The following is a 16,180-nucleotide window of genomic DNA, read 5'->3' as shown; positions in this document are numbered from 1 at the left end:
AAAAGGTTTAATGAAAACAAAAGGCGACGCCGCGACAACTCCATTCGTATCAGCTCAAGAGTGCAATCGATGAAACAAAAAGGAAGGTTTAGCCAAAAGAGATAATCTAACGTAAGGTGTGCCACCAGTTGAAGGAGGGGGTAAAAGATATGCGCATCTCATGCCATTTATGTAAAAGATGAAATATTCTTTTGAGGGTTGCATGAGTTCCTCAGAAGAAAAGTGTAGGATTAGCAAATTTTACTGTCAAGAGCTGAGGATACTTTTTTGTTTCCTTCCGGATGTCAAAAGGTGCTTCCGCACATATACCCACGACCCCATCTCCACAGAGAGAGAGAGAGAGAGAGAGAGAGAGTTCCAAGGGTTGATGAGACAGCAACCAATCAAGAACGGGTTTGATTCTCTGTGAGTTTGTAACATTTTGTCAGTTGAATGATTAGCAGCTAACAAATCCCAATTCAACTCTAGTCTCTTCCTCTCTTTCTGTCAAAAAGAGATTGGGAGAGAAAGTCTGGCATCTCTCTTCACTTCACCAAGGCCACATGCCCATCCTGATCATTTTTCAAGTTGGTGGGGGGAGGAAAACATGGAAATCTCTGTTGCGGAAGCTGTGTTGGGAGGCTCAGGGTCAGACCCATATCTAGCATGGCCCTGGACTCATCCCGTTGGCCCCTCAGTCTCTTGCTAAATCCCACCTATATGTGGGGCACTATCTTTTGTCAACATGGGTGCTCCTAGATTCTTTCTCCTCCTTTTTGCCAAATCCTGGAAAACATGAAAAGAAGCTCAGTGTCTCCTGAGAGAGCTCAAATGCCCTAGGGAAAAAACTAGAAAAGCTATATGTTCAGTGCTCTTATGAACGGGCAAGATCTGTAGAGCACATCTGCAAGGGCAAAAAGTACCCCACCTGCATCTCTATGATATAAGTGCATGTTAGCATATAGGATCTTTCATTTTCTTCTCTCTTTCTTTGTAAGAAAACTGAATTGGTCAGGCATTGGTTAATGATTTCTACTGGCAAAATTTTTCATGTTGTCAAAGCATTGAACAATGATAATAGATGGCAAATGTCTGATCGAAATGATCGGGGTCATGTAGGAACAAGGTTCAAGGTGACTTAATGATATACCATCACAGAGATTAAAAGGTTCTCAAAGTGACTGGATCGAGTAAGTCGAGAATATTATATGATGTGGAGAAGTCGTTTCCGTACGCTCAAGAGGCAGTACTTGCGAAATAAGTAATCTCATGAAAACCAAAAGTTCCAACAATATCTACACATTTGAGAACAGGCGAGAAACACCCAATCATCACGATGATGATTTTGTCAAAGATTGAAACTGGCGAATTAAACATCCAACTTACTCGAGCCCCTTGTACTAGACAACATTCAAGAGTTCGATTCAAGAGGGACGGAAGGCTCGATCCCCAACGGTCGGACATTCAATCTTAATATGCATAGCTGGTGAGAGGGCGGGAGGTTCCACCTTCCTCTGCTACTATGTATGCGTTATCCAAAGCACGAGTGAATTCAGGTGTCATCTTTGTTTGCGCAGCAACCACAGGGACCGGTTCCGAGCTAATTCGAGATCACCAAAGCACAGAATTGTGCTTCCAAGCACCAGTCGCGCCAATTCTAACCACTGACTTACATGGTGTTTTCGGTGCATTAAATCTTCTGTCTCGGAAAAGGGAAATTCAGCTGCAAATCCATCGAGAACATTTCAGGAGAACAATAGCCTGTCCCATGGAAAAAAGGTTAAGGCTTTTATCCGAGAGGACACGAATAATCTTAAAACCTTTGTTGGCTTGAAAAGACATGCGACGCCAAGGACGATGACATTGACGGGTTCATTTTTCTCATGGATCATCTTCACAAGGACAAAATACTCCACAGTCCCTCTTTTCTCTCACTTACTGTGACCGTCGATACATGCGAGAACCAACGACATTAAGACACGCGACATTGACCAGGTTCCATCAGGTGACCCCACGGTCAAGAACTACTTCTTAAGAGAGAGAGAGAGAGGGAGAGAGAGAGAGTTTTAGATTTTGTGCCGGTGTGTGGGTGCTGTGTTCTCCTGGTTAGAAGGGAATTGCAGAAAGCAGTAAGTGGTTGAAGAGAGCATCCACTGTAATCACTTCCCTCTTTAGTAAAAAGGGCATAATCCGGCAACTGAGGTCCTCCTCTTATAGTAAGTAGTGACCCTCATCAACACATACCTCTCTCTCTCTCTCTGAGTTTCTCTGCTTGTCTTTATTCTGTGAAATGATGTGAGATTAGATTCTTGCTCTCTAGTACTCACTCATGGCCTTCTGAGTTGTTGAATAGAGGGAAAGAGAGCTCGCACAAAAGGCCACTCATGGAGAGGAAGAGTAGCTTGAGCAACAGCTTGAAGGACCACTGCACCAGAGACTCCTCCGCCGCCTCCCACCACCACCACCACCACCAGAGGCTGAACATGATAAAGGTGGGCTCTTCTCTGATCGGCAACTACCCGAGCCACGCCGAAGACTACCTGACTGGTCTCTCTTGGCCTCCAAGGTCTTACTCGTGCAGCTTCTGCAAGAGGGAGTTCGGCTCGGCCCAAGCCCTCGGCGGCCATATGAATGTTCACCGGCGGGACCGCGCGAGGCTGCGGCAGTCGACCCCACCTCCGCTGCTGGCGGCCAAGGCCGAGAAGGCCGACTGTAGCGGCGGCCAGTACCCGCTTCTCGGCCTCAACCTCAACCATAACCCTAAAGCTAACTCCAACAACCCTAACCCTAGTTTCTCCTCTTCCTCTTTGTCCTCGCCTCCTCATTTCGCTCAAGCATTGCCGACCTCGACTCGTCCTCCTCCTCCTCCACCTCCTCCTGCCTTTTCTTCAACACTGCCATCGATGAATTTCCCTCCAGCCAGTGATACCGGACAGACCCGCAAGTGTCTTGCCACTAGGGTTGGCGAAGCGGACTGTGGTTGGACTACTCAAGGACTCGCCAAGGACACTAAGATTGTTAGGCTGGGGATGCAGGTGGATCTTCTCAACAACTTCAAAGAAGATGAGGTCGATTTGGAACTTCGCTTGGGTTACTCCAATTGAGTGAGGCTTTTAATCACTTGCCCTCCTTTTGGTTTTCAATCTTTACATGTTGTTATCTTTCAGATCTCTGTGAGAAGAGTATAATGATCAAGAGTTTATCTTAGATTGCTAGTAGTAGCCCAGATCTAAGTTCACATATTGCTATATGTGTATGTATATAGCAAATGTCCTAACTCATCCATTGTGCTCGATCAACCACTCCTAAATGTGCTTCCTTCTTGATATGACTTGTTAGACCTAATTGCTTTTCATTTCAACTTCATTGTTCTTTCCATCTCTTATTTATGAATCTTGTGCAATGCTGAGGTTTCTGGTAAATATTTTCTACTATGATGCTGTTTCTTTTTTCGAGAGAGAGAGAGAGAGAGAGAGAGAGCATTCATATTTTGGGGTAATCTTTGCTTTTACTTTCCATTATGTCCAACTTTTTTTACACCACTCTTTTGCTAAGAGGGTTCTTGGGTAGGTAAACTGTAACTTAACAACAAGAATAGTAGTAGTTATACAAAGGAAAGCAAACTAGACCGCTGATTGTCCTCCTTTTTTTCTGTCAACTGTCTCTTTTTCCTTATATAAAAGAAATTAGCCTAAACATCAGTAAACCAACGCTGACTTGATGATTTAAGAGGGCCACAAATGCTTGATGGAATGACAGAAGAAAGAGAGTAAAATATGAGAAATAAATGTGTTAAGCGAGGACACGTGTAGGGTGACAGTATGCTGCTGCACATTGCTGAGAAACAAGAGACCAACACGATCCCACATTGGACATTGATTTCATTGTCTAAAGAACTGAGATTTGGATATCCTCTGTTCTTCTGGAAATCTCCAGTTCTTTAGAATAGCCTACCACCGCACGTTGTCAAAATGCAGATTTTTATATTCAGCTTTTGCCAGATGAGGTTGTTGACTGAGTACTACACAAATCCAGTGAATGCTTGCCGAATCGTTTATTCTCCGGCAGCGCCGTGTGTTCTCCTCTATCCGTAGCAGGAGCAGGAGGAGATTTCCTCCGACCCATCTTCTGATTAGCGGGTTATAAACGTACACGCCGCCCCCGTTCATACTTACGTTTATACTCGGTTAATTTTGCATGCGGGTGATGTTTTTTCTGTAACTTGTAACCCATCAACCAGAGAAATTATTAGGTCGAATTTCTTTCGACTAAGCGTTCTAGATAACACAAGGCTACTGTTAGTACGTCAACGTTTCTCATAGCAAAATGCATCGTCCATACGTACATGTATAGATGATGAGTGCATTTCTTTGGTTTAATTTGACTAGGCATTATTGTGTTGTCCATATAAGCGCAGCAAGAGAGCACTTCCGTAGTCTCCGAATGACGTAAAGATTGTTGATGCGCCCTCTCTAACAAGCATTATGGAATTAATCTATTTTAACGCTGTATTTGTTTCGCAAAAAATTAGATAATTTAAAAAATATTTTTCTTAAAAATGATTAATTGGATTGCTTACTAGAATGAACGAATGGAGAATATTTTCATCATCCACAAAAATATATAAACATACATTGTCTTCGATGATGAAATATTTTTATTAACTAATTGTTTCAAGTAGACATGGCCATGGGCCGGTTTGGGCCTAGAACCGGCCCGTGGAATAACCAGAACCGGCCCGATGATTGGGACTGCCGGTTTCGAACAGGAATGCACCCGGCCCCTCATGGGCCGGTTACGGTTTAAAAAAATTTGGAACCGGCTCGGAACTGGCGGTTCCGAATCGGTTCCGAACCGCCAAAAATAAAAAAAAACAAAGGGGGAAAAGAGCCAATGGCCCAAAATTGGGCCAAACCGGAACCGGGACCGCCCCTTCAAGGGCCGGTTCCAATTCAAGCATGGCCACGAACCAGAACCGCCGATTCATGAATTGGAACCGGCGATTCACGGCCCGTGATCATGTCTAGTTTTAAGCGATACAAGCGATTATTTTTTAAGAAAATAAATTTCAAATCATTTATTTTCTGCGAAGCAAACGCGTACCCTAAATTCAATAGTAGAGTTCGCTGCTTCTTCTTCTTCTTCTTTTTGTCTCTGTTAGGCTTTTGATTCAAATTGAATTCAAAACAACTCTTGTCCACCATGGCATTTGACAAAATTTATCCAACTTGTAAGGCAAAAAAAAAAAAAATGTCGAATCGTAACAATTACATAATCTACACGAGACGTAATGACTCAATCGCCGTACATTTCACATAAGAAATCCATCTTTTCTACGTCTCAAATATCTGAAATTTGATTAACGAGACGTGGCATCAAGTAGTAACCAAAACTTTTTTTTCCCTTAGGGTAAACCACATTGGCATTCGACCTTATGTCATAAATGCAACAATTAATGCATACCAAAGAACCCAAAACGCATTCCCCGAGTTCACAAGAGTTAACATCAGTTACGTGGGTCATGATTAAGCAGCCATAGAAGTCTGTACTGTTTCCATGTGTACAGATGGTCATCATTAGCTAGGGTCGAGTTCCGAGGCAACAAAAAAGCAAATAGACCGTACAAAAGTTATAATGCCGTTCCCATTTCGTAATATATAACATTCATTCGCTCTCCAACGAAAAGGAAAAAGAGCCCTTTTACAGATGCAGGTAGTAAATTAACCTTTCTTTTTTCACTTGGAGAATAACCACAATCTCTCCTTTTTTTTTTTTGTGCTGGTCCCTTTTCGTGTTTGGAGTTGATTGTCTTGATTACTAATCGAGCTGCCATATATATATATATAGAAGTACCCTAATGTCTCTCACGTAATAAAAACACACTCTTATTACAAACAATTAGATTGTTTCCACAGAAAAAATAGAACCCATCATACAAATTGTTACTGAACTCCAATCACATTAATACCATTTGAGAACAGTATATGTATGAGCAATGCCTTATATACACCACATGCACTCACGACATCTGTTTAGACATCCGTAACATCGCCGCCTTGTCTGATAACCCAATCTTCTTAAGCTTCCTGGACCTTAAAAAACCACCAAAAAGAAGATTCTTTGCAATAAAGGGTTGATTGGAGTGTGACTTCATCAAATTTTAACAGACATTAGGACGAGAGAACTAATCAAAAGAAACTATCATGCTAATGATGTTGATGGGGCTTGAGTTCACTGCCTGACGTTAGGTTCTCTGAGCCTCTATTAAGTTTGCCGCCTTTTTGTTCTCCTTCCCTAACTCAAAGTTTTGGAGTTTATCCAAGCACGCACGCACACCCAAAAGAAAAAAAAATGAACGAACCAATCAAAAGATTTGTAGGAGTACTTGAGTGGTCAAAAAAGCGGTCCATGCAAACGGACGACGACATGCAATAACTACACGAGAAGGAACAATCGAACACGACTTAATGCGTTCGTTTCTGAACCCCTCGATGCGAAGCCAAACAAAAGATCTCTCGGGGCATCAGATGTTGCACGGTTTTAGAAAAACCATGGCGTTCATGAAAAATTACAATAGCGGGGGCGAAAAGAACACGTTTCGTGAAACGGGGCGACAAAGAAAGAAAGAGAGGGGATTTTTCACAAACACCTGTGGAGGAGAGGTCTCTCCTCTCCCCTCCCCACAACCTATCGTTCGTGTTCCAGTGTCATTTAGCATCTGGCGAAAAGGAGAAGAGAGAGAGAGAGATGTTGGTCGTCACGTGGAGGGCTGGGAGCGGTGGATGTTTTCCGAAACCTGACGGTTTGCATATTCCCGACAAGGGCCGTGGCAGTCATGTGGTATGATGGCATTTTCCACAAGAGGAATGAAGGATGAGACGTTGTAGTAGGAGAGAGAGAGAGAGAGAGAGAGAGAGTACAAAGCACAGCATCTCTTCGAGTCTGGACAACTTTTGCACATATTTTCGAACGGACGACGATGTTGTTCCTGCGGTCTCAAGCAAACCTTGAACGCGATGCAAACGGGGGGGGTGGTTGGGTTTGTGTGCGCGCGTGACAGGGGGAGTGCAAGAAAACAAAGAAGTTGGAATCCTGCGGTGTCAAGATGAAGGCAGGCTTGGATGTTCAGAGGATGAGGGCCCGAGTCCGTAACATTCCATTGTTCAGTGCTCGAGATTAGGGCAAAGTGATTGATATTCTTCTGATCAAGTTCACGAGCATTGTTAAACTTTTGGACGATTTGTCAATTTAATCTTAAATCTTTTCAAACTCGACGAACAATGAAAAGGTGTATGACTGCTTTTGATAAATTGTCAAAAAGCTTAGGACTAAACCGACTAAATTGAAAGATTTATGAGTGAGCTAGCTACCGCACAATAGGTTTAGGACTTTTTGGACAATATTCCCTTTGACTGCCTCTCTCTTCGACATTCTTTAAGCATTATCATCCTAAACTTTGGACAATCTTGAATGACTGCAAGAAGCCCGTGGAATCCAAACCCTCTAAACTCAACTTGACTGGTAAAATTCAGATGCTTTTGATTATTAGTCTCAGCAACCATAACAGGGCACTCGAAACCCTAAAAGCCTCGAGTAAAGTAAGGCCTATATACACATGTACATGCATGGGCACGTAATAACGCGATTGGCGTCGTGAACAAAACGAGAACAGGTTAATCGACTTAGAATAATTACGGACTCGGCTATTATCAAAAGCTTCAAGCTGCAATTGGTGACTGCTGTTGATCTTGGGAGCCATCAAACCACACGTTCACAGAGTCTCATCACGGACAAAGCACGCCATTATTGGAGACCACATAAGACGGTGTGTCGTGGACTGAGTCAAACAGACATGGCTAGGGACTGACGTGAGCTTCCTGCTCGAATGTAGGTGGTGAAAAAAATGGGGGGGAAAAGATTGAAAGTGATCGCACGACGGATTTGGGAGGGTCCCGATGGAACCCTAGTTGTGCGTAGATCTAAAAAGAAAGCGAAGAACCAGTGATGATCCGCACTGATATGTAGAGAGAGAGAGAGAGAGAGAGAGAGAGACCCCACACGTGTGGGACGAGGTTGAGAGATGAAGGGAAAAAGGAGGGACAAATGGGAAAAAGGAGAAGCTGACCGAGGTGTTCATTTTTGTGAAATGGATTGAATAGATAGGGCATGGCACAAAGGAGAAAGAGCAGCCGGCGCATATCTGTATACACATACATGAGAAATGATTGAGTTGAAGAACTTAATTTGTGTTCAAGTGCTAAGAAGAAGAAAAATGAATAGAATCCGGCTAAAAGTTCGTATCCGCATAGTAAACGTTGCCCATGAAAATTTCCGTGGATTGGTGTAACAATTAAAGAACAGGCTTATTTGTTTGGATCAGACACACTTACGCGAATTCGGTATCTCTCCCGGAATCGAAACGCATTTGGACGGGTCCATGTTACCTCATTCATGAAGTTACTAAGTATGCTTCATAGGTCCAAAATTTCCCTACCTAAGGTGGGTTTGTTCTTCATAAGGATAAAAAAAGAATCTTCGTCCGTGAAAAATTATTATCCACATAAGCATGGATTGCATCTTAATATTTGTCACCCCTCCAATATGCATACATGCCATTTGATTATTGGAGCCGTTTGCAAGAGTTCATTTCACATGCTCCATAATCATATGGTATAAAGGCCATGACGAGATCACCAGTTCGAGTCGCATTGTAACAACCTTTATATTTGGAACGCCTCCTATTGTTCGGTATTAAATCTAAAAATGTGATAGGAGAAATAATAATAATAAAAAATTAAATGGAAAAAACAAAAAGAAAAAAGATAACTTCAAACTTAGAAGTTGAAAAGGAAAACAACTTAAAATTTTCAGGAATCATATCGTTGCTTTTCAACTGCTTCAACTATGATCTAATAAGTTTGTTTTTCATTTATGATCCGATGCTTTCCTTATAGTTTATGACTCCGTAAAAAGTACCAATCGCTTCCGGACAAGTAACCTTTTTGAGGGTCATATATCTGGTGTAATTTTTCCTTTCCATATGTGAGACGCTATCTTGGGACTATTACTGTAACGTCGTGCAAGATTGATGTGTAGTCAAAAACCATGATGCCATGTGCTATTGAGTCGACTGAATGAATCAAAACGGGCATACCTCGAATCGGATGGTACCGAATTGGATCGGTGAAACTGGCCAATTCAATGGGATTCTCAAAGCAATTAATTCTTAGCATAAGCATGGTTACTAATGCTGACTTCCTAACGCCGATTTTACTACGAGTCGACTAGGAAAAGAAGAGATTTATAGAGTACCAAATTGGGGCCAAGCCCGACAGACTCCAATCCAACCCAATCGAACGAGACCTCTATATCACAAAATTCTTAGGCCAGCCCAAATTCCACTACTGGTTTGATGAACCTGCTTTAAAATTATGTACTTGAATTATTCTCAATTAATTAGCACCTCTGACCCAAAAAAGAAATATAAAAAAAGAAAAAATCTCAAGTACTTTTTTCATAAAGGAAAAAAAAACACAAGTTCAGAAAAATGTTAATATATTTTTTTACGATAAGCTAATTACATGCTGGCCATGGAACGGACAGAGCACATGCAAAAGTTTTAATCTTGCATTGCGTACGACGAAGTGAAATGGAATGGGACGACGATTTCGATACCTTTGTCTGGTAAACTTTGGAATGGAAGGGGACGAGGAATCTTGTGTTTGGTTATAAGGAAAATGTTGTGGGAATTGATTGATGATTTGTAATATACTCAGTGTACATGTATTTAATCTATGACAGTTTATTTTTCTTAATATGATTGATAATTATGACTTTCTCGATAGTAATCATACCATAAATTGATCATATTAGAAAAAATTTAAAGTTGCTAATTACTATCTATAGTTTTTTTTTTTTTGGGGCGAAACTCTCTATTGTTAAATAGCGTAATAATTGATATTACTTAAACATAATTTAGAACTATTAAATTTTTAAAGTTAACCATTTTATTCATTGGTTATAAGTTATTAGGAATTCTGTTATTGAATATGATTAAATACTTCTATAGATTATCTATTTTTTTTTCTAATTCATTTTCTGATAATTGTAAAATATGGTCAACATATCATAGGTGATGAAAACTACGATTCGTTTTATATAATTAATAATTATAAGTTACTTCTAAGAAATTTCAATAATTGTAATAGTAATTAATAATTAGTGTTTATTCATAGTATAATCTTTATTTGTTAATTCCTGGGTTAAATAAAAGGGATGGGATGGGCCGTTCTCCACCTAAATGGAGGAATCACGTGAAGGAACGGGCATTCCATTTGGAATGCTACTTCCATACCAATGATGCCAAATTGCCAGCCAAGCACATGGTTGGAAGCAATGGACATTCCATTATATTTCGATAGCCTCAATCAAACACCATTTAGTTACTCCATAGTAAGCGGCTCTATGGTAGATTCAGTTCACATAAAAAAAAAAAAAAAATTAACCAACTCTTTTATAATCGACACATTGGCAGTTTGGTTAATTAGAGTTAGGGTTAGTGGAATCAATATGATTATTGACAACTGCATAATGTAACTGTCGGTGATCGTGGAAAAAGCTCATTGATTATTATCGATGATTAACGATGACAATGAAGTGCGGCCGTTGATAAACGATGGTGAATGGTCGACGGATATCTTGTTCTGTGCAAAACCGTTATATGGCCAATGATCAGAAATTTGGCTAAGTGTTGAACATAAGGAAAAGAACAAAGGAGAAAGAAGACAGATTAAAGATGTTGATCAGAAGTATGGAGAACTAGCTATGGTTGCACGACCCAGTGGCCTCAGGAGTTGTAACCCCTTGTGGAAAGGATTAGCGTGCGGATAAGAAGCCTAGAGTCACATAATTGCAGTCCTAACAAATTTTAATTAACTATTTTTTTTTATTTTTGTGGCAAAAATAGATTGTTACCGTAACAGTCACCCAAAAAATAGTACATTATTTCGCTATGAAAAAGTGATTCATCACCCAAAACACATATTCCTAATGTATTCTATCCATTACAGTTTTTTTACGTTTAAATTCACTGCTCTTCTTCTTTGTTACGCCGATCCTATCCGAAATCACCGCTGAACCCATCTTGCAAAAAACTGAAGACCAACATTATGGTAAAATATTTTTCAACTACTTGGGTCAATGCCCATTTTTGGTGAAACAAATTCTAATTTCTCCTTCCATTTTACTTTCGAAAAAAAGAGAGAAAGAAATGAAAAAGAAAATAAAAGGACCAAAAAAAAAAACAAAAGGCTTGACCACCCTCTGAAAATGAACTGGCAATGGGAGAGAGAAGCTGTATGATAAGCGGACTTCGATTGCTGTCCCTAATGATGTGCTATTTCTCCATTTGTCCATGGCAGCTCCATATCATTACATAACAAACATTATTTCAATCGAAAGTTATAATAAGTTGCCAATATTTTAATTAACAAAATTCGCAAAAATGAAAAATGTAAAAAAGAAAAGCATCAGCAGCAACAGCCGTCTTCAAGGACATGGTCCATCAAGGAGTACAAATTGGACTTGAAACGACGTCACCCAAACGCGTTTTTCACCTTTCAGGCCGTCTTCATTCCAAGATCTCCTGAACAAACAACCCAGAACGCTACAAGAATGAATGTGTCTCCAGCCCACGTTTAGTTTATTTAATGTCTTAAGGTCAATATCAGAATAGCAAATAGCAAAAGGGGAGATAAATAGTTTAATGTTACAAACAACTTTACGATGCGTTACATCTCATCGTACCAAGCAACAAATATGACTGTGGTTGTGTAAACACATGTTTAGCACACGGTTAGTCGAGCTGATTAAGGGTGCGTCTGTATGAGCGAAAAATATTTGTGCAGATAATTTTTCTAGACTTTCACGTATTTGGTTTGCTAAAAATGATTAGTCATCGAAAAATCATTTACTACTACTATATATTCAAAGAGCAGGATATTTTTATGTGCTCTTTTAAGGTATGTCAACAATCAAGCTTACGTCTCCATTATGGGGCTCGACTTCACACGCCTAACTCTAAGCCAAGAGAAAGTATTTTATGTGCTCATTTAGTGGTTACAATGCACCACGTCATAGGTTGACGCGGCATGTATCTTTCATTGAAATCCAATCGCAAATTGCCACGTCCCGATGACGTGTACATAAAATAAAAAAATAATCTCATTTTTTTTTTCTCTCTTCTCCCTCTTCAATCACCAATGGAATCGCCGGAGCCGCATCCAGGCTGACGGTCCATGGTCGAGCCACCTCCTCTGTCTTGCGGCGGCTCACGTTCGTCGCCCATTCATGGCCAAGCGAGCCACCCACTTCATTGTTGCTCGCAGCCACCCCTCCATGCACGAACAAACCCCACCATAACTTGCATGTCGCCCATTTGCTTCACCAGCCAATCAAGTAAAGGCAGAGACTTTCAAGTCAATCTCACTTGAGACTATCATTGGCATAGCCATTGAAGCATAAAATACTAGAGTCAAGGTCCATCACATAAAAAATTAAGAGATTAGTGCACTAAAAGTACTAAAATTTTTCACGAAAGTGCAATTAAGTCCCAAAACTTACAAAAAAATTGCAATTAAGTCATAAAACTTGCAAATTTGTGCAATAAAGTCATTATGTTAACTTAGTCCAACTTGACTGAAGTGGCCTTCTTTTATTTTCTCTATCCTACGTGGTGATGACATGGGTAAAACGACGTTGTTTCGATTCAAAATCAAATTTTTATGCAAACTTTATTTAATTGAATTAAAAAATAAGCCAAATTTAAAAAATAAAAAAGAGAACATGGGAGTTAAAATTTGGGTGGCGAGGGGCTGCTGCTGCCCCACCACCACTAAGAAGGGCTGGCAATGGTGGGGGAATGGCCGGAGCCTGGAGCCTAAGGCTTGGTGAGCCCCACCGACCATTCCAGCACCATCACCGGCCGGAGTAGCGGCCACGGGGAGCTCTCGCTACTTGGTTTCTATCTCCATCTTCTTCTTCTCCTTCTTCTTCTTCTTCTTCTTATTTATTTATTTATTACACTTAGCTTTTTTTACATTTAGTTTAAATAAAATTTATATAGAAATTTAGATTTGGACCAAACAACGCGTGCATCATCGCCACATAGAACAGAGAAAATATTAAAAAATAACGTTAGCATTTTTCGTTAGCTAAGTTGGACGGAATTAATGGAAGGACTCGATTGCACTAATTGGATAAGATTTAGGACTTGATTACACTTTTTGTAAGTTTTAGTACTCAACTGCATGTTCATGACAAATTTTAAGACTTTTAGTGCATTTATCTTGAAAATCAAAGTTGAGATCTTATAAGGTCATCAGATAGGTGTTTGTATAGATCTGGATATGGGCGCTCCTCCAAATCTGTCCAACTACTCTTTTTATGATTAGATGACACCAGCAAGCGATGCCGCCGCTTGCCCATGGCCACCGTTGGTATCATTCGGCCATATGTGGAAAATCTGGGCTTTCACAAAACTATGAAAATCCGAGGCCCATCTTGTCGGAGCTCACGACAATTTGGAAATTCGAGGCCTCTGGCCACCTGCGGAGTTGCCGGCGCTCGTGGAAATATGGAAATCTGGGGTGCATGGCTGCGGATGGCTGGGAACGTAGTAGAAGGGAGAGAGAGGAAAAAAAAATGGGATTTTTCATTTTTTTTTATTTATGTCCACGTTATCGACACATGGAAATTTATGATTAGACTTATTATAGTGTGTTAAATTGGTTTATTCCCCCACGTAATAATGTGGGGAAGATTTGAACTCATGACCTCCGGCTCTGATACTATATAAGATTTTGTGGGACCAATATTAACTATGTTGGATGGATGTGTCGTTTAATATTTAAATATTATAATGCACACGATTAATGGTGATCAAACTGGAAGTAAGAGTATTAAGAGTCGATTGCGTACTTGGCTTGCTTGAAGAGTGAAAATGCTTACGCGGTGAATTGGGTTAATTCCAATTAATGAAAAATGAGTTGAAATTAAAGATGTCGATCTAAAGGACTAGTTGTTGATTTCACGGTTGTTGATTGACTACCAAGATGTTGATTTACGAGTTTGTTGTCGACTTTGAAGTTGTTGATTGACTACCTAGTGACTAGAGGCTGTTTTGATCGATTTCATTACTATTTGTTAATCTTTCAAGATGGTTGTTTGATCGCCCATACTGGTGGATGAATTTGGAGTCTTATCTAGTCCTAATTAAACGCATATTGTCCTAGTTATTATGAGTCTTTATTATGATGTCAATTTCAAGAGTCTCAATACTGTGAATACTTCGAGAGTCATTTCTATTTCAAGGATTCCAATAGGCGTTCTCTTTTGTTTACCATAATCCCTTTCAAAAAGAGGTGTAATCTCAACTGAGAAGACTTGCATTTGAATATACACGTGAGATTTTCCTCGGGCGAGCAAATTTCTTATTCTGGTTCTTTATCAAAATCCGCTTTGGTGGTAAATCAAGAAGTCATTTATCCTTGACCGGTGTTGTTCCTTTAAGTCGCGGTGGTGAACTTCATCTATCCCGATCTTATCCTTGATCGGTGGCGTCTCCTTTGTACCTTGAGGGTGATCATCATTTATCCTAAATCCCATTATCAACACATCTCCATCATGCATCAGCCACAACTTCGATGAATGGCACGTGTGATTGGGTCACAGTGCCGGATAGTAGATCCTCGTCCTTACTATGTTTTGATCCACCTAGTTATTATTCATGCCATCTCATTAGATTGTCCGAGACCTTACAAGGGCAATGAGATTACATTGGTCGCTTTGAGTCTCCCTATCGTATACGGAAGTGACTCTTTTTTTTTTATTTTCTTCCCTTTGGGAAAAAAGTCGGGTCCTATTCGCCCTAAATTACAAATTAACCATGACAAACAAAATCTGGATGAGAGCTACAAAAGAGAGCTGTGACCTCCATGGCAGAGCCGGCTAAAAGAATAGTTTCTCCCCAGCAAACGCCAAAGTGTTGTCCGTCTAAATTCCAATTTCGCTAAAGCCAACCAGAAATGCCAACACCTTCACATCCTTCCAAATCCTTCTCTCTGTCTCTCTCTTTCTCTCTCTTACATGCTCGCACGCTGTCTCGCTCGCTACCTCCAAAAACCCTACAACATCCCTCCCGACAGATCCCTTTTAATTTAACCAGCTGATTCAAGCACGCCAAGACTTGGTCTCCTTCCACCTTTCGCCTCGGCGAATAGGTCCTTTCAGTTGGTCGCGCTTCACCAAATGGACACCGCGAAGCACGGTCGTGCTCGAGAGGCCTCGAGCAAAGAAGGAAGCTACGAAGGTCCGGGGAACCGGGTAGGTCTGGACGTCAAGGACGATGCCACCTCGAAGCAGCATCGGTTCTACGAGTGCAGCTTCTGCAAGCGGGGCTTCACCAATGCGCAAGCCCTAGGCGGCCACATGAACATACACCGGAAGGACCGCGTGAAGCCACCCCATAAGATGAAAGCGCCACCGTCCTTCCGCGATGGCGTGAGGACTGCTGGTGAACATACAGTCCGTATGAACCAACAACATGGTGCACAACCCTATTATTATTATTACTCGATGGGGGAGTCACGGAGAAATTGTCAGAAGGGTCTGCTTGCATCGCCGGCGACCCTGCTCAAGCACCAAGTGAATTATCTTCAAAGCAGTGACTTCCAAATCCCGAGCTTGGTGGGCTTGAGTAGAGAGTGCGGACTTTCCGCGGCGAACTTGAGCTTAAGAATCGATCAATCGAGCATGGAGATCGACCAGGTGATGAGGAGCAATGAGGATGGCAAAGGAATCGATTTGGAGCTTCGGCTTGGTCGGTCTTGCTATTGACTATGTCCGTTCAATGCTCAGTCGGCTCCAAAAATCCAACGACGGCCCAACATGGTATTTCAGTTTGGAGCTTCGGCTTGGTCGGTCTTGCTATTGACTATGTCCGCTCGATGCTCGGTCGGCTCCAAAAATCAACGACAGTCTAACATGGTGTTTCGGTTGTCAATGATATGTATTTCCATTTCATTCTATGCTATTTTCGTTCATATAATTGAGTCAGTGTATAGAAAACTCGGCCAACTTACGTGTGAAAAACAGTGTTGAATCTATTTACTTAAGCGCACATGCGTTATGATCATTCCTATTC

General features: G+C 41.0%; 2 protein-coding genes across 2 annotated transcripts; both read left to right on the top strand.

Annotated features, from left to right (window-relative positions):
• The first annotated feature begins 2,359 nt into the window (after positions 1-2,359).
• Positions 2,360-3,298, top strand: LOC115727012 (transcriptional regulator SUPERMAN-like). The gene has a single exon (XM_030657118.2). The coding sequence runs from the start codon at positions 2,364-2,366 to the stop codon at positions 3,081-3,083; it is 720 nt and encodes a 239-aa protein (XP_030512978.1). The 5' UTR covers positions 2,360-2,363; the 3' UTR covers positions 3,084-3,298.
• Positions 3,299-15,285: 11,987 nt separating this feature from the next.
• Positions 15,286-15,873, top strand: LOC115727006 (transcriptional regulator SUPERMAN-like). Its single transcript, XM_030657111.1, has one exon. The coding sequence runs from the start codon at positions 15,286-15,288 to the stop codon at positions 15,871-15,873; it is 588 nt and encodes a 195-aa protein (XP_030512971.1).
• Positions 15,874-16,180: the final 307 nt, after the last annotated feature.

This window comes from Rhodamnia argentea, chromosome 1 (assembly GCF_020921035.1).
Source record: "Rhodamnia argentea isolate NSW1041297 chromosome 1, ASM2092103v1, whole genome shotgun sequence".
NCBI classification, from domain to species: Eukaryota; Viridiplantae; Streptophyta; class Magnoliopsida; order Myrtales; family Myrtaceae; genus Rhodamnia; species Rhodamnia argentea.
The sequence above is the reverse complement of the archived record's forward strand: the minus strand, read 5'-3'. Positions and strand labels throughout refer to the sequence as shown.

Bases quoted from the DNA above. Each gene is read 5' to 3' on its own strand.
- LOC115727006 (XM_030657111.1), top strand. From the start codon at position 15,286: ATGGACACCGCGAAGCACGGTCGTGCTCGAGAGGCCTCGAGCAAAGAA.
- LOC115727012 (XM_030657118.2), top strand. From the start codon at position 2,364: ATGGAGAGGAAGAGTAGCTTGAGCAACAGCTTGAAGGACCACTGCACC.